At 44.9% G+C, this 18,244-nt stretch overlaps 1 protein-coding gene across 3 annotated transcripts in view; it reads left to right on the forward strand.

Annotated features, from left to right (window-relative positions):
• DISC1 (DISC1 scaffold protein) overlaps positions 1–18,244 on the forward strand; it is a 371,634-nt gene that overhangs the window by 145,609 nt on the left and 207,781 nt on the right. For all 3 annotated transcript variants that reach the window (XR_001176909.2, XM_013047589.2, XM_013047588.2), the window contains exons 7-8: positions 5,896–5,950; positions 10,175–10,277. Coding sequence is in view for 2 of the 3 variants with exons in the window: in XM_013047589.2 (XP_012903043.1) it covers positions 5,896–5,950; positions 10,175–10,277 (158 nt within the window). In the remaining variant the exon portion in view is untranslated. The remainder of the gene's footprint in view (positions 1–5,895; positions 5,951–10,174; positions 10,278–18,244) is intronic.

An 18,244-nucleotide genomic window follows, 5' to 3' on the forward strand; every position in this document is an offset into this window, starting at 1 on the left:
GGCTTAGTGAGGGCTGTCTGCCCCTGTGTGCTCACAGGGGAGGTCCTCACATGGTCTTCCCTTGGTCTGTGCGTGTGTCTATATCTGGATTTTCTTTTCCATAAGGACACCAGCCATGTCGGATTAGGGTTCCCCACCGTGCCCTTTCTTTATAACCCGATTGGCTCGGGAAAGACTCTGTCGCCAAATAAGGTCCCACGATTGGGACATCAATGTCATGAATCCAAGGAAGAGGGACACAATCAACTCAGAGGTGACTCCTTTGCCCTCAAGTCCTTTTGCGCCCACCAGCTCCAGGCCCCCCTGCCTCTGATGTGCTTTCTTGGCTGCACATTCTGGTCAGTGGTCTTGGTTTTCCTAAGGTTTCGTTTGTTGAAGGTACATGTCGGTTGTATGATTTAAACACCAGTTTGTGAGTAAGGAATAGTGGGCATTCACAGATACTGATAGTGATTGCACTGTACATTTAACATAATACTAAAATGGGATTCTAGAAGGCAGGCTGGACAGGGAGAGCATGCTTTGAGTAAGGACAAAGCCGCCAGGAGAGGCAGTACCGGTTAGGAAAACGGAGTGGTTAGGAAAACGGACAGCAGGACCGCCTGGGTCCACATTTACCCCATCACCAGCTGGGTAACCCTGGGGCAATTACTTAAACCTGTCATTGACTGAGTTTTCATGTCTGAAAATGTAGATATGCCAGTACCTACCTCACAGAGTTGTGAGACTATCACATGCTCACGTGCATTAGGAATATAGAAGAGATTTGGTACACAGTAAGTGCTCAATAAATGTTTTACACTGCGATTCCTAGGATGGCCACTTTGCACAAAAATACTCAGTTTGAGTAAATTAGGGCTGATCTGTTTGTTAAAATATTATCTGTGGAGACCGTGTATGTGCTTTCCAGCGTCGGTGTATTCGATCCGAGGAGACAGGTCCCATTTATCATCAATAATACACAAGCCTAAAAGAAACACGGGGACTAGTTTAATCATTGAAGTGCATGTAGCCCTTTTCTCTCTCTCTCTCTCTCTTTTTTAATAAACATTTAACTTACCTAATTCTGTGGTTTTCAATTTGAATTTCTGCTCCTGGAATTCTGGTTCATGGGCCATAGGGTGGTGGGGGGGTACTGAGTGTGTGGGTTCAGTGTGACATCGCTGGAACCCCATGCCGGACACCCACCCTCTGTCAGAGTGGACCCCTTGTCATGGATTTTATATATGGGGTTGCAGTTGTATGTGAAACTTGTCCGGAAGAGTTGTGCTGCTAAAAATAGCTTGAAAACCACTAGCCTACTATGAACATTATTCATATCTTTCTGCCCCCCATTGCTTTCATTCCGTGTATACCCCAGGGATGCAACTAATGTTAATATTAGCCTGAGCAAAACATAATTAAGAAGGTAAATCTACTGCAAAAAGTAATACTGCATAAATTAAATAAATTAAATATAAATCAAATCAAATATGAAACAATGCATTCAATTATCTGCATCACTGCTTCCCTGCTCTAACATAGATATTGGAGAGGAGACTCGTTTTCTTTCTGGGTCAGGACCAGAGCCCGCCAAGACCAGTGAATTGTGTCCGCCCCTGGGAGGCTGGTTCTCGACCTATGGAGCATGAGTTAAAGGCACCGCTGTTTGGTCCGCTGAATTTTCCGGGGCAGTAAGTGGACGCATCATCCGTCCCTCTTCATTGTTAATGCCCGAACTAGTCCTTGTGTGTGGCCGCACACACCGAATCATAAAATACTATTCAGTGCTCATGATGTAGGACTGATGTTGTGGTGAACTGTTTCCTGCAAAGCAGTGAGTTGCAGGGACTCCCATCAGCCTGGTAAGGGAAAGTGCCTTTCTGCAGAACTGCGGGGACTTTGAAGCATGGACGGCAGACCTTAGCAGCATGAAGCTAGTGCCGCTTCCAGAATCAGAGGCAGAGCCGGTACCGGTGCCTCTTCGACACCTTCTGTCCTTCTCCCCCCAGCATCTTGAGTGGCTGGGTCCACTCCCTGCTCTCCATGCTCCCATGTGCTCAAATTTACATCCTCTCAAAAGACCTGGCCTGCATGCCGCCGGCTAGAATTCTCCAGGCAGGACTCCAGATGTGCGTTCTCACCTCTCCCACCAAGCACACTCGGGCTGGTCCTATTGTGACTCCTGAATCCAGAACATCCTGCTGCCGCGTGCCCTGGTCTATGTCAGCTCGAGGGGGTGCTCCTCTTCTGCTGAATGTTCGTCTGAAGGGGGGATGACTAGTTTAGAAGGGACCTGGAACTCTGCATCAAAAACTAATGATGTACTTTATGGTGAATAACATAATTTAAAAAAAAAAAGAAAGCAAATACTAACATCTGTGAAATCCGTATGCTGAGTACACAGGATTCTCTTATATTTATATTTATTTTTATTCTACATATCTGCAGTTTTTAAAATTGTTTGTTTATTTATCTTTTATTAACATAGAAGGTATTATTTGCCCCAGGGGTACGGGTCTGTGAATCATCAGGCTTACACACTTCACAGCACTCGCTATAGCACATGCCGTCCCCAGTGTCCATCACCCCACCACCTCATCCCTCCCACCCCTCTCCCCTCGGCCACCCTCAGTTTGTTTCCTGAGATTAAGAGTCCCTTATGGTTTGTCTCCCTCCGAATCCCATCTTGTTTCATTTTTTGCTTTCCTACCCCCTAAACCCTCCACCCTGCCTCTCAACTTCCATATCATATCAGGGAGATCATATGATAATTGTCTTTCTCTGATTGATTTATTTCGCTCAGCATAATACCCTTTAGTTCTATCCACGTTGTTGCAAATGGCAAGAGTTCGTTTCTTTTAATGGCTGCATAGTATTCCATTGTATATATATATACCACATCTTCTTTATCCATTCATATGTTGATGGACATCAGGGTTCTGTGCATATTTAGGCTATTGTGGACATTGCTGCTATAAACATTCGGGTGCACATGTCCCTTTGGATCACTAATTTTGTATCTTTAGGGTAAATACCCAGTAGTGCGATTGCTGGGTTGTAGGGTAGCTCTGTTTTCAACTTTTTGAGGAACTGCCATGCTTTTCTCCAGAGTGGTTGCACCAGCTTGCATTCCCACCAACAGTGTAGGAGGGTTCCCCTTTCTCCACATCCTCACCAGCATCTTTCATTTCCTGACTTGTTAATTTTTGCCATTCTGACTGGTGTGATGTGGTATCTCATTGTGGTTTTGATTTGTATTTCCCTGTGCAATGTGGAGCACTTTTTCATGTGTTGGCCATTTAGATGTCTTCTTTGCTAAAATGTTTATTCATGTGTTCTGCCCATTTCTTGATTAGATTATTTGTCCTCTAGGTGTTAAGTTTGATAAGCTCTTGATAGATTTTGGATACTAGCCCTTTATCTGTATATCTGTAGTGTTTTATAATTAAAGAGAAAAATTGCAATGTTAAAAAAAAATAGAAGGGGCCTGCCCTAGCTTCAGGGAAGGAATGGAAATGAATTTGCTTGTACTCAGAAGTCATAAGTTGGTGGAGGTGATGATGTTCAAAACCAGTTCTTACAGCTGAAGAACAGCAGCAATGTGCTAATTGGCCACCTCCCTTGGATACTTTGTTATCCCTGCCAAAGAAATTTTTTCTGACCTCAATCCCCACAGACCCCAGAAAATCTGACCTTCCCTGTATTTGCAGCTCTCCATTTTGCTAAGTAACCTTTTCTCTTCCAGTACCTATACCTTTTTTTTTAATGTTTTTCTTTTGGGCTACTGTTTGAAGCAATGAGATGTTGAGGGCAAGAACCAGGTCTTATGCTCTGAGTTCCCAGTTTACTAGGTACCCAGGAAATGTTGAAAGAATTAATGAGTTTGTGAAGAATGAATGAGAAGATCCAGAGCATATGTTTCCACTGTTTCTCAGCATCAACATAATGAAAGGATCACCACCTTCCATTCCTTCCTGCCTTCTGTCCCTCTGTGCCTGCTTTGGGCCTTGCAGCTGGGCTTCTGCTGAAGGTGCCTGCTTGATTCCTCCAAGTCACCTCCCATAGTGCTGACCAAGTAATTTTCCAGAAATACCCCATTTCTTTCCTATTGCTTTCCTGCACAAAACTAGAGTTATTTCCCCTTGCCTGTGGGATAAAGCTCAGAACTGCTTAGCCCAGCCTTCAATATTGACTCTACCTTGCCCTTGATATTCCTTTAAGAATTGTTTTGATTGTAAATATTCTAAGCACATTGAAAAATATAACATATACTCATTTACCCACCACTGAGATTAAACAAATATTAGCATTTCCTTCACTTATTTTCCTAAATAAACGAGCACACACTGCAGATGTGGACTGATTTCTCCCTTCTATCCCTGCCCCCCACTTCCCCCTTCCCATTAGAAACAATCCTTCCCCTCCTGTCCATCACAGTTCACCTCTGTGAGCCACATGGGCCAGCTGGACTCCTCTTTTCTCTGGACTTTCATTATTCCTTCTTTTCCCTTGAGACCCAATTCACTTTCCACCTCTTCCAGGAAGCTCTCCCACTAATACCGTAGTTTTCTAAATTGTTACCCACCTTACTGTTTCCCCTGTGCCCTTGGAGACAGTATCTGCCTGTGATAGTTTTTTTTTTTTTATTTTAAGATTTCATTTATGGGGCGCCTGGGTGGCTCAGTGGGTTAAGCCTCTGCCTTCGGCTCAGGTCATGGTCCCAGGGTCCTGGGATCGAGCCCCACATCAGGCTCTCTGCTGAACAGGGAGCCTGCTTCCCACCACCCTCTGCCTGCCTCTCCACCTACTTGTGATCTCTGTCTGTTAAATAAATTAAAAAAAAATTAAAAAAAAAAGATTTCATTTATTTATTTTTGAGAGAAGAGTGCCTGAACAGGGGAGGAGTGGTGGGGGGGAGAATCTCAAGCAGACTCTGCACTGAGTGTCGAGCCTCACGTGGGACTCAATCCCATGACCCCGAGATCATAACCTGAGCTGAAACCAAGAGCTGGATGCTTAACTGACCGAGCCACCCAGCTGCCCTTGCCTGTAACAATTTTTTGGAAGCAGTTTGACCTTAACACTGGGTTCCTATCCTCGATAGTAATTTTTTCATCTTGCTTTGTATTGTAGTTGATTGTCTGTGTGTACTTCCTCTCTTTTAGGTAACAACACTGAGAATAAGATATGATTCTTAGTTTTATCCATCTGTCCATCCATCCGTCCACCCATCCATTCTGTAGATCTTGACTGAGTGCCTCCTTATAAGCTGCAGGAATTGTCTTAAGCAGTAGGGATACAGGAGTGAACCCAACTGATGGTTGCTACAGTGATGGAACTTACATTCCAGTGGGGTAGAGAGAAATTACCTGAATAAATGAATGTGTCAAGGTGAATAGAGCTAAGGAGAAAAAGGAGGAAAGGATAAGCCTAAGGAGAGTGAGGATATTCTATACTTCAAGTATACGTATCTCCTATATGCTCTACTTTGCTGCTAAACCCGGAAAGCGCTCGGTGCACATTTGTTGGATTAAACAGTGGGCCCAGATAGACAATGTCTGATTACTGCTCATGAAATGCTACCCTGTGTAGACCATCCTTCTTGGAAGGTAGGGCTATAAGAATGTAAAATTTTCACCCTTTGCTTCTGGGACATCTGAGTTGTTCCTTTCCCTATCTATGGGCTATAGAGATGTTTACTATGGAAAGAACAGATTTAAGTACTAGCCTAAGTGGAGCATAATTAGGAAGGGGAAATCTGCTTCCTAGCAACTTGCTAATTCCAAAGTCAAATTCCCACTGTTCCTCAGCCTTTGCGCTGATGGAAAGTTCACCATTTCACAGTATTTCTGTATGTTGTGGTATGGAACTATGACTGCAAGAAGACCGATGTCCTCTTTCTCATTCTTCTAGCCTCCAGGAACAGATAAAATCCCTCAACTTGTCCCTTAAGGAAATCACTGCTAAGGTAAGTACATTTATATTCTCATTTTCTAAAGTCTTTCAAGTTTTCTTTTGACTTAATATCATGTCTAGCTCGCATGAAATTTCAGGCTAGCTCATGGCTATGAAAGAAGTGAGGACGTTATAGAGCCATTCGACAGGCCAGGCAATGAGCGCAAAGAGCTGGTTAGGGGGCTGTTGCCCTGGTGGAGGTCCTGGCTTCTGGTCCCCCAGGAATTGACTGGTTCGACCTTTGCCTCCCCGGAGCTGCCAGTGTTAGGGAATGGAAAATGAGTGCTTTCGGGTACCATCAAATGCCTTTGCATGAAAAGGCTTTGCAGATGGGAGTAATCTGAAACATTAATTGTTTTTCTTCCAGGAAGACAGATTCCTGGGATCCTCACAAACAGGTTTTGGAAAAGGCATAGCAGGAGTTTTTATAAACGTTTTAAGCTGACTTCAGAATCATTTTGCCTATATTCTCTGCCATTTATACTTCATGCCAGGACCTTGGATTGCATACAGATGCGCACTCCTGCATTATTCCCCGGGAACACATAGCCAACTCAATTAAATAGCCAATGTCATGGTTAGTTAGGATAAGCACAGTTTACAAAACAAAATCCTTCCCTGCAGAGATAGTTCTGTGTGAGCGAGTTATTGACACACTGAGAAGCAGGATCAGTCACTCTGTGAATCACCGAATGGGCAGCAGAGAACTGGGATGAATCGTTAATTATTTATGTTAGGTCTGGGAGCCAGGGCTGGTTATAGGATGGTCAGGATGTACCCAAGAACAGGTGTCTGAGTGGAGAGCAAAGCAGGCGAGAGTCCACTGGCCTGGAAGGAATATTCTCTTGCCCTCCCCCAGCGCCCAGGAGTGAGATCAGGGAGACCTGCCAGCGGGCTTGTGTGTCACCACAGCTGGGCTGAGACTGGGGCTGTGTTGTTGGCAAAAGTGTCCACAGGTCTTCCTCGCCCTTTTTTTTCAGTTTTTGTGTCCATTTTCTGAAAAACGAAACAAAACAAAACATTAAATGATTGTACTACAAAGTCATACGGTGGCAGTTTGAGAGGCAGTGATGTCCCACCAGAAGACTTGCCCGAAGACGTGCAAGACGAGATCCAAGGGGCGGCTTTCTGCAGAGCCGCAAGAGGAGCAGAATCCCCAGGCAGGGCTTCAGGAAAGGGCTTTTGTCATGGGTTCTCCCGTTGCACAGGGCTTAGAGACTTTCTTCCCTGCTCAAGAGACACTGACTTGGTTTACCCCTTCTGTCACATGAAGCGGGAGGGGAAGTGCTAGAGGGCATACTGGAATTTCTGTTCAGTATGTTTGAATGATGTCACCGACTAGTACTCATGTTCTGTGGTGTCTGCCACGTGACCTTCAGGCAGAGCCCCTGAGGAGGTTTGGAGATACCAAAGCTTCCTGCCTGGGACAGGGGCAGGAGTATTCCTTCTCCTGTATTTTCTGGTGTAAACATGTGCCATTTATCTGGTGCATCCCAACTGCTACACAGAATTAACTTGTGGAAGTACTCTGGCGTGTGGGTTTGTTGAGTAGAAGAACATGCTGTGTGTGATCTAAACGAGTCCCTGTCCCAGCAGTGAGCAGAGAGGTGTGCCTTGTACAGAACATGTGTGGTGTTGATATGGGAGTGTATTTTCTAGGACATTTTATATTATGCACACACATATATTAACATATGCACACGATAGTGGGATTTGTTGATAATCTCCACTACTGCTAAATCTCTTGGATTTGCCCAAATGCCAAAAGTGATTGGCTTTGTTTGCATACCTTCTCTAACGCACTTATGAATAACTCCTAATTCCCTTGCTTTTTGAGGGGATTAAGGAATTCATAGCTAAGATTTTAAAATGTAAATCTAAAAGCTTCATTTGATAATGAGTTCCTCAGGGTCCCATTTTACCTGGAAATATAAAGGAGATGCAGATTTTCGGGGGGTATGTATGTGTGTGTTTAAGTGGGTGTGTATGTCCGTACAGACATGAGTGTATGTGTGCGTGCATTCTCTCTCACGTGTGTGTGTGTGTGTGTGTGTGTGTGTGTGTGTTTGGGGACATATATTAGTCCACACAGAATTACGACTGCCCAGTCACACAGAAACAGTTTTATACTGTGGACTTGACTGACTCATGACTCATGACCTTAAATACATAGGTCTGATACTCTTTTGATTCTTCCCTCAAAGAGAGATGGAACCCTCCTTCATTCATTACATTTCTTTGGCGCTTTTGGTTCCCCAAACCAGGTAATTAAGGGATAAATGAGATGGAAGAAATAGCTGGAAATAAATGGAGTATCTGGAGATTGGTAGATACTGGATTACATCCAGCAGTGCTTGAAAGAATGTACATTGCAATTTAATAAGATTTAGAAAGACAGTCTCCTATTAATAGTGACAGCTTGAAGGATAGATTTGCTCAACAAAGGAGAAGCTGACCCAATTATGATTAACAGAAGCTGTTAACTAAAATCAGGAAGACCGAACATACATTGGATGAGACATAAGAATTATGGGTGGTGTTACAGGCTTAGCAGAAGTGTTCTCAGACATCCAGTGACATTCTTACACGGATGGAAGGGGATGGGCCTGCCGTCGGGCCCTGGGCCAACCCAAGACCCAGTGGTATGGGGAAGTTTCCAGAGCCTCTTCTTTTTAACACCCAAATGTGGGTGTTCTGACTTCCGACAAATCTCAGGACCATTTAGAGGGTCTCGGAATTCTCACTTGGGGCAGGGGAATACTCATCGCTGCTGATGTTAGCTGAGGCGTGGAGGCCATCACACTGTGGTCTTGACCCAGAGAATGAGTTTTGTGATCTGGGAAGTTACAGCTGCTTGATGGAAAAGAACATATTTAAGGCCATGAAAGAAATAGTATAACATTTTAGTCAGGATGGGTGAGGTCTGCTTGGATTCCAAAAATAATTTCATTTTCTGTCTGTGATAAGCAAAACAATTCTACTTGATGGTATCTATTAAGATCTATATTCTTCTGGGGAAATTGAATTTTACATTTTCTCTGGGTTCTAGGAACCCAACTGGGTTAATTTTAGTTTTTGAATGGAATCAAATTTTTAGGAAGAAAAGAGGGATCCTTTGTAGACCACCCCAAAAGTCTCCATACACACATTTGTTGTTATTCAACTGAGCTATGTGCTTTTGTTGAACTGGATGTTTTTTTAGGTAGCTCACTAGTGAGGGTGTAGATAGCAATCAAATATGAGGTTTTTGCTTTAAACAAAAGAAAAAAATGTGATGTTTTGGTTTCAAACAAAATAAAAGATAACCCAAGACATTTGGAAAAGAAAAGTGGGATTTCAGTTTTGCTATTTTTGAAAGAGCGAAGAAAAATGTAGGAAGTGTTTGGGTGTCCTGAAAAAATACATGATAAAACCTGTCAACCTCACTGAGGTCTCCTTGTCTGTTTTTCAAGTCTGACTTGCCAGGAATAGAGTGAAGTCCCTGTTCACGCAGAGCTTGCATCCTCGTGGAGAGAGATGCTAGGAGAACAAGAATAAAACAGATAGACATGTGGGGAAAGGCCCCTTGAGGGGAGGGAGGAAGGGGAGGCAGGGTTGAGGGGCCCGCTATTTTATATGGGTAACCGGCCAGGCCTTTCTTCCCACGTGACGTCTGAGCAGAGCCCCGAAAGGTGTGAGTGGGCTAATTACACTTGGAGCCAGAATGTTTCAGGCGGAGGGAGTAACCCTGGGGAGGGCGTAGGCAGGGTGGGGAGGTTTTCTGGTTTGTGGTTGTGCTCTGGTCTGTTAGCTCTTGTCATTTTTGTGGGTGGGTGTGGTGAAGGTGTGGACCTGAGGCTTGGAGTGTGCCAGTGCTCGTTCCCTCCCGCCGTCCCCCTCCGTCTCTGCTTCCCTTCCTTCCTTCCTTCCTCCCTTCCTTCATCTTCCTTCCTGCCTTTTTTCCTCTTTTCTTCTCTCTCTCTTCTTTCTTTCTCCTTCCATCTTTCCTTCCTCTCTCTCTATCTCTCCCTTCCTCTCTCTCTCCTTCTTTCTTCCCTCCTTCCCTCCCTCCCCTTCGCTCTTTCTTTCCTTTTTCCTTCCTTCCTTCCATCCTTGTCTACTTTTAAATAACTCCCCTCCATTACTCTTTATCACCCCCTCAATTGCTTTTAAACCCAGAAATCCTGACGGGCCGCCCCATTGCCTTCTGGTTTTTACCTGACCAAATGACGTGTCCTGGCTCTTCCTCTCCCCCTAGGTGTGTATGAGCGAGAGACTCGGCAGCACTCTCAGGAAAAAAGTGAGTGACATTGAAGACCAACTCCCGGTGTTGCTTGAAGCCAAAATGCTGGCCGTCTCAGGTAACTGGCTGTGGAGGGGAGTGGGGGACACTGAAACGGTGGAGGGGCATAGTGCCAGCTGCCTCCGTCTCCAGGTTTCAACCTCGAGTAATGTTCTACCTCTTACTTAGGTCATACTTGGACATTTCAGAGCGTTTGTGGGAAGTCTCCCTAAAACTCATGGACTGATTGGGCAGCATGGCCTCCTTGTAAGACTATTAAAACTGTGTATGCACATGTAGTGAAATAAGAAGTTATCTGCATCCTATTTTGGACTTCTGGTTTCTGTTTCTTGAAGACAGGAGAGGCGCTCTGGAGACCTTGTAATCCCAGCAGATGTTTCAGATGTTTACGTAGTTGCCATGTGTGTCTGTAGAGGCTCGCAGGTTGTTGGGTGTGGTTGCCCCTTCCTATAAGGAGAGAGAGTAACTGGAGCTAAAGTAATACACTTAATTTACCATCCCAGTTGGAGATGGTAGATTCCTAGAGGATTCTCGGTGTATCATCATCACTCCGTCATCTGGTAGTTCTTAGGGATACATTTTCCCATTCATTAGTAGGTCTCTGAAAATAATATCGTACCCTGTGCTGTTATTTTATTTCATTTTCGTAACAGCTGTGTTAGGTAGGTGGAAGAGATGCAGGGTCCCAGTGAACAGATTAGGAGATTGAGGCCCTGGGATGTGTCCTTTGGTTAAGTTCACTCAGTTAGCTAAGTGGTGGCATGGCAGAGCAAGGGCTCACGTTCAGGCGATTTGTAGCTTCTTCTTCTTCTTCTTCTTCTTCTTTTTTTTTTTAAGATTTTATTTATTTATTTGACAGACAGAGATCACAAGTAGGCAGAGAGGCAGGCAGAGAGAGAGGAGGAAGCAGACTCTTTACTGAGCAGAAAGCCCGACGCGGGGCTCGATCCAAGGACCCTGGAATCATGACCCGAGCCGAAGGCAGAGGCTTTAACCCACTGAGCCACCCAGATGCCCCCGATTCATAGCTTCTTAATCCAGCTGTGTCGTGACATCCTCCAAGGATTCCCTGACTTCGATAGGTTGAGTGACCCTACAGCTCATCGGCTTCAGAAGCATCATAAAAAATTTAACAAAAAGGTATAATAATTACATGTATGGGTTTTAAATGGCATTTTAAGAAGGAATACAATAATTGGCAGCTTCTGCTCTCCAGATCATTAAACAACTAATGTTGGCAGCTAACGAGCAATTTGGCTCCTGGTGCAGTCGGGCATGTTATTTACAACCAGAGCAACATCGAAATGAGAGTGTGGGGCTCGGCTCTCAACAGCTTCACATGCCATTTACTTGAAATTATGGCCCCATTTGCTAAGAGAAAAAAAAAAAGATTGAACGTAATCTTGCTTCTGAGTTAGTGTTTTTGCCTTTCTTAATCCATTTATCTTCCTGAGGAACACAGGTGGATGGGTCTCTGTTAAGCCTGAGGGAGGAGATGGTCACGAAGGTAGCACAGAAAACCCTCTCTCCAATGTGAATAATCTCCTTTTAGAATCCCAGGGAAGGGGTGCCTGAGTGGGTTGGGTTGTGGGTTGGCTGAGTGGGTGGCTGAGTGGGTGGCTGAGTGGGTTGGGCCTCTCTGCCTTCGGCTTGGGTCATGATCTCAGGGTCCTGGAATCCAGCCCCGCATCAGGCTTTCTGCTCAGCAGGAGCCTGCTTCCCCCTCTCTCTCTGCCTGCCTCTCTGCCTACTTGTGATCTCTGTTTGTCAAATAAATAAATAAATAAAATCTTAAAAAAAAAAAAAGAATCCCAGGGAAAATTCTTCTGGTGGTACATTGCCTATGGGGCCTGTGTTTCATGTTTAGTTCTTTGATCCGCTGAGAGCACCTGTGAGGCCTGATCGGAGGAGGGGTGACCTGAATTAGCTGGGATGAGAACTCCCCCCTTCACCTTGCTAGTTCCTGATTACTTTGTAGGCTGTTGGCAAACAGGCTTTCCAGTCACAGGCTGTCCCTGTGGGCCATGCCAGTGCCAGAGTGGGTATCATTCTGTACATATTGTGCATTCTGTTTGCTTTTGAGCTGAGCTCCACAGCAGGGAGGATCTGAGCAGGGAAAAGGCATGTCCTGTCGGGTCTTGACAGACCTATCTTCGTGAGTTCAGAATGGCAAACCCTCACTCCGTTAGACAAAAGCCATGACAAACCTCTCCAAGAGAAAGAAGCCTTTTCCCATTTGGTCAGCCTGCGAAAACGCTGAGGGGCATTGCCCTCAGGAAGGTTGGACGCCCTCTTGATTGAAGAGGGTCTTCGAGGGTTCTTTTAAGATTCCCAGAGCAGGGTGGCACCTGGGTGGCTCAGTGGGTTAAAGCCTCTGCCTTTGGCTCAGGTCATGGTCCCGGCGTCCTGGGATCGAGCCCCACATCGGGCTCTCTGCTCTGTGGGGAGCCTGCTTCCTCCTCTCTTTCTGCCTACTTGTTGTCTCTCTCTGTCAAATAAATAAATAAATAAATAAATATCTTAAAAAAAAGATTCCCAGAGGGCCTTTTTTCTGAAAGTTTCTTCGCTTCACTCCTTGATTTGGTTTATAGACTGAGCCCTTCTCTTAATGTAAGAATGCTTTGCTATCTGCAGAGACTGGGAATAAGAGATGGTTTTATAGTCAGATTCACAAAGTCCTAGCTCATTTATGTTTAACAGTGAGTTCTTTCTTTCTTTCTTTCTTTTTTTTTTTTTTTTTAGATTTTGTTTATTTATTTGAGAGAGAGAGCAGAGTGAGAGAGAGAGCATGAGTCGGGGAGCGGGGGCAGCGGCAGAGGCAGAGGGAGAAGCAGGCTTCCTGCTGAGCTGGGAGCCTGAAATGGGAGCCTGAAATAGGGCTCGATCCCAGAACGCTGGGATCATCTCCTAAGCCAAAGGCAGATGCTTAACTGCCTGAGCCACCCAGGCTCTGTAACCTGATGAGTGTCCCAGTCTTCATCTGCAGGCAGCCTGCCCTCGCTCTGACTGTTTCCTGTCCCTTAGACTCCAAGCCTGGCTCCCTGATGCCCAGCTTCTGGTCTTGCCCTGATACTGACATGGTGTGTTCATTTCTGGCTCCGGCCTTTCCCTGCTTGGATCACCCACTGTTGTTGATGCCGTCCATCTGTTGAGTCACTCTGCTATTTTTCCCTTGGCTTTGCTGGGCACTCAGAAGACAGTCAATAAGAGTAATTATGTTAAGAAAAAATGCACCTCATTTGTTGATTGCTGATCCCTAGAATCTGTTATTTTCATACTTCCTTTGGGTCATCCCTCTGTTTGTGGTATATTTCCTTGCCCACCTGCTTCCTGTCATTTGTTTCCAAGGGACAAACAGTTCAGATCATCATTTATTCCTAAGTAGCATACCAAGATGTCTCAGGTACTCCAAGCCAATTTCTTTTTTTTTTTTTTAAATGATGGTTCTATCCAATTTGATTTTTCTTTACAGAGAATAAAAATCAGCTGCAATTCAAATACCTTAGTGTCTACATAGAAGCGTATCTAGGCACAAACAAGGTTTTCTAGATAAGCTCAGAATGTCTCCCTCTCTCTAAAAAATTTACATCAATGGCTGGAGGAGATGAGATGCCCAGCAGAGATTTTTCAAAGATGATGTCTGTCCAGTGTGGAAATAAATGAGACCCACCAAATGAGAAGACGGGAAAGCGGTTTCAGAACTTACGGTGGCAAGGGAGTCAGCCACCATTACCCGTGTTTTGGCAGAGACTCAAAGGCAGGCAGAAAAGTGGGAAAGCTTTGCAGTAGAAGAAGGGGAAGGCTTCAGGTATGTTCTGATGGGAGGCTGGGGAAGTGAGAGGCAGGCTAATTAGAGAGCATCCCGTGTGATCGTTTCAGAGAATGTATTTGGCTTTTTCTGGCTGGTGCTAAGTTGGAAGCAGGGACAAAAATTAGGGAAGCTGTCAGTTATTAATAAAATCCTGGCCATTTTGGACCAATTATTATAGAAATGATTGTTCAGTTTCCTGGATTATTACTAGAATAACAATCTTTCTTCCTAGGGACTGCCTTGGAGCAGGCTGGCTTCCTGGACTGGTTCTTGTAGATATGGGGGTTCATGTCCCCCAGGAGGATTGTGTTAGGTTGCTGGTCAGAGTGCAATTTGTAGAGATGATCTGGCCATTGTCATTTATCTCTCACTAGGTACCATACTTTCTCACACTGTTAGAGGCAGTCTGTGTTTTACGTAAAATCCGTGTGTTTGAGTGTTTTGTTCCCCGTCTTCTCTGTGAAATATGTGGCCATCTAAAATGCCTGATGTTCAAAAGGGCTCTGCTCACAGAAAATTCTTTTTGCTCTCTCAGGAAATCATAGTGATGGGAAGAAAGCAACAAAACAGACAGAAAATGGCCAATTCCAGCCGGAAGAGCTTCTGTGGCGAGGTGGCGGCATGGTGTGGGGAGTGCTGGCCCAGGGGCTGGTCACTTGTGTTTGTTCTGCTGGTACAAGCTCCTAGCACAGAGCCTTGATATGGCTGAGGGGGAGGCTTTGAGTGACAGAATGTGAGGTCTTGCCTAACCACATGTACTGGAGCTTGGAGTTCCTCAAAGGTACGGTGTTATGCCAGAAAAAAGAGTCAGGACTCTGTTATTTTTGGAGTTTGATGATTTTTAGTACTGGATTTCCTTCTTTCATTCTTTTTTTTTCCAGTAAAGAAGGTTAGCTCAAATTTGGGGGTGTAAACGTGAGTGATTTTAGGAGGATCGTTACAGATGGAGATGTCTGTGGACTTCTGCAGTACACCGTGTGTGTGTGAGTGTGTGTGCATGTGCATGTTTGTGGCATGTCCCCCTAGATGAAAGTCATAGTGAGTGCTGGAGACTGATGGGTGACACAGCCTACCCAGGTGCAGGATTCCTTCCCCAACCCCCTTCGTGTTCCCTCCCTTTATGGGTGACAAATCACTTCCTGAGCTGTATTTGGTAGAATAGCACCTAACACGAGGTTGGAAAAACCCAGTTCAAGTTCAGTAACCTCATGTGGGATCTTAGAACTCCAAAACTTTGTGACCTTGAGAGGGTGACTCCCTGGGTCTTAGTTTCTTCTTGGAAATCAAGGACAATCATTATAAGATCCCCATCCTGGCTTGTTGGAAGGGCCAAGTGAGACCATTGCTCTAACTAGAGCAATGAGTTCATGATGAAGGATAAAATTAGAAGGAACAGAGTGGATAAAATCAGTGTTGGCCTTAGAATTTTTAGCTGGAGGGTTTTAATGGTGGCCTTTGTGGAATAAAATATTTTGACAGGTGTTTTAAAGAGCCTCTGTGCAGGCCCAGGTAGGGTTCTTTTGCTGGAGAGCAGGCAGGTGGACGTGTGGGATGATGGCAAAGGCAGGACAGTCGTCTGCACAAATCCTTCCATGGCATTTAGGAAGGGGCCCATTAGAGTCACAGAGATTGGGGTCACGGTGTCACTGATGGGACTTCCTTCAGGGATCAGTGTTTACTTTTCTGTATTTTCATCACAGAGCTCTTGGCCAGTTTCAGTAATCAGGGAGGACTAAATCAAGCCATGATTTACCTCATGGGCTTGGAATAGAGCCCCAAATGCTTATGAAATAGTAACGGGGGCAGTGTAGCATTTCATCATGGCTTTGGGTGTGGTAGTAACTGTCTCTTGGGGAATTTGCACTCTTTCTGCATATATAAAATGTGCACGTCTCTCACTATACATTTTCCCTCAGGATCAAGGAAGGGACCCAGGTTTTAACTCATGATCTCTCTCATGTTTTATTAAGGGTCCTGGCCTCGAGAGCTTGCTGTGAGTTGCAGGGCATCTGAGAACGTGTTTCCTGCCATTCCAGCAAACCTTCTGTGCAGGCACTTCCCTGCCTAGGTAGTCTTTTCTATTTTCTTTTTTTAAAGATTTTACTCATTTATTTGAGAGAAAGAGAGAGAGAGAGCACGAGATGGGGAAGGGTCAGAGGGAGAAGCAGACTCCCGCTGAGCAGGGAGCCCGACATGGGGCTCCATCCCGGGACCCCGGATCATGACCTGAGCCAAAGGCAGCCGCTTCACTGACTGTCAACCCAGGTGCCCCCTCTGACTTATTTTCTCTCTGAACTGTTTGTAGAAGGAGATTGCACACTGTGGTGTATTCTGCTTTGTGTCCCTGGAGACACCATTGGCGCCCACCTCACTTGGGATCACCTCTCTTGCTTGAAAATATGGTCCAGCAGAAAGGCTGGGGCTCCCTGAACCAGGCAGGGAAAGGACATTAGAAGGCATCACATTGTGCCCATGGCTGCCCTGTCTAGAGGCAGTCACACCTCTGAGCTGGTCTTCCCCAAACCATCCTGGGCGGTATGTCCCTTGAAATTCTTTTTTTTTTTTTAAGGGACATCTTTTTATTGTGATGAAATATATACACACATTAAATTTACCCTTGTAGCCATTTCTAAGTGTACAGCTCAGTGGTGTCAAGTACATCCACATTTCCATACAACCATCACCGCCATCCACCTCCAGAACCTTTCTCCTCTTCCCAAACCCTGAATCCATCAAACTTGAAGTACTTGGTAGCCCTCCATGGGGGCTCCTTCCATAGCAGCCCCGACTTGGTTATTGTACAAGAAAGGAACCATGGATCCAGGAAATGTTTTAGTTGTGTTGCTATTTATAGCTCAAAGCTTGAGGAGGTCCAGTCCGCTCTCCTTCTCTGGACTTGGCTTTTCCAAAATGGGTCAAGCCCATCACCTTGGCATCTTGGACCCCCTCCTGTTTGGATCCACCTTCTTTGTGGGCCTCATGCACACCTCGGCCACATGCCTGCCTCCCGCCGAAGACAAGCCCTTTGTTCTCTAATCAGGTTTCCGTTTCTTCTTTTGGAAACCTTACATTCTTTCCTCATGAAACCTGCCTCTGTCTCCCCTTCTGGAAAAGTCTTCCTTCTCTGAGGTCTCCTAGAGTGAATTTGCCCATTTCTTAGAACACGTCTTCTCTTCTTTATTTGATGGTGGCTTCCTGGAGAGCAGGGTAGTGACTAGTTCTCCCCTGTATCTGCCCACTTGAGTGATAGACAATAAACAGGATCTCAAAAGATACTTATCCAGGCATGGAATTTGGAATTGTGCATTTCAGTGACAGAAACATTATGTGCTAGGTGTCCAGAATGCCTTTAATGTGGGAAAACATTTTGTCATATTTCTCCCACTTACACCGGGTTGAAATCTCCCTTTTAAATAATAATAATGAAGAAGTAAATAGCATAGTTTAGAACCTAAGAAGGATTCAGGAGTTCTGTTTGAGGTGGAAACCTGCCTTTCATTTTATTGCTATGTAACCCCCCAAGATGTTTTTTTTTCTAGGTTTCAGTTTTCTCCACTATAAAGCAGAAATAACAACATGTATTTCAGTGAACATAAAAGGCGCCATTATTGTATACACTGCGAAGAAAGAAAAATCGCTGTCAATTAAACAATGATATAATTCTTTCTGTGGCTGAGAATTTTTATTTTACACTTACTGAAGTAGTTCTTTTAGATGTGTTTGGGCCTTTGAAAAATCTTTGAAAGGAGACTTAATCACTCAAGGCTTTCCTAAAATGTCTTCGTATTTGGAGTCTGAGTGTTCTGAAACACGATGTGACTCACAGTAGTCAGAACTCACGTTTTTTCATCCATTATCACCCTCCGCATCGGCGAAACTGTTGGTGATGCAACTCCCCTCCCCCCCGCCTCCGAGAATGAACTACTGTTTTCTATAGTTTCTGCCAAGCTGCAACACGGTTCTTCAAGTCTTAACTGATGGTACTTTCCTGATCTTACAAAACCATCACGACAGGGGGTTTTCAGACAAGGGCCAGGACCCCAGTCATCCTGAAATGTTTTTTTTTTTAATTAATTAATTAATTTTCAGAAAAACAGTATTCATTATTTTTTCACCACACTCAGTGCTCCATGCAATCTGGGCCCTCTATAATACCCACCACCTGGTACCCCAACCTCCCACCCCCCCGCCACTTCAAACCCCTCAGATTGTTT

The sequence above is a fragment of the Mustela putorius genome, unplaced genomic scaffold (genome assembly GCF_011764305.1).
Source record: "Mustela putorius furo isolate JIRA1106 unplaced genomic scaffold, ASM1176430v1.1 tig00001075_pilon_pilon_pilon, whole genome shotgun sequence".
Classification (NCBI taxonomy): domain Eukaryota; kingdom Metazoa; phylum Chordata; class Mammalia; order Carnivora; family Mustelidae; genus Mustela; species Mustela putorius.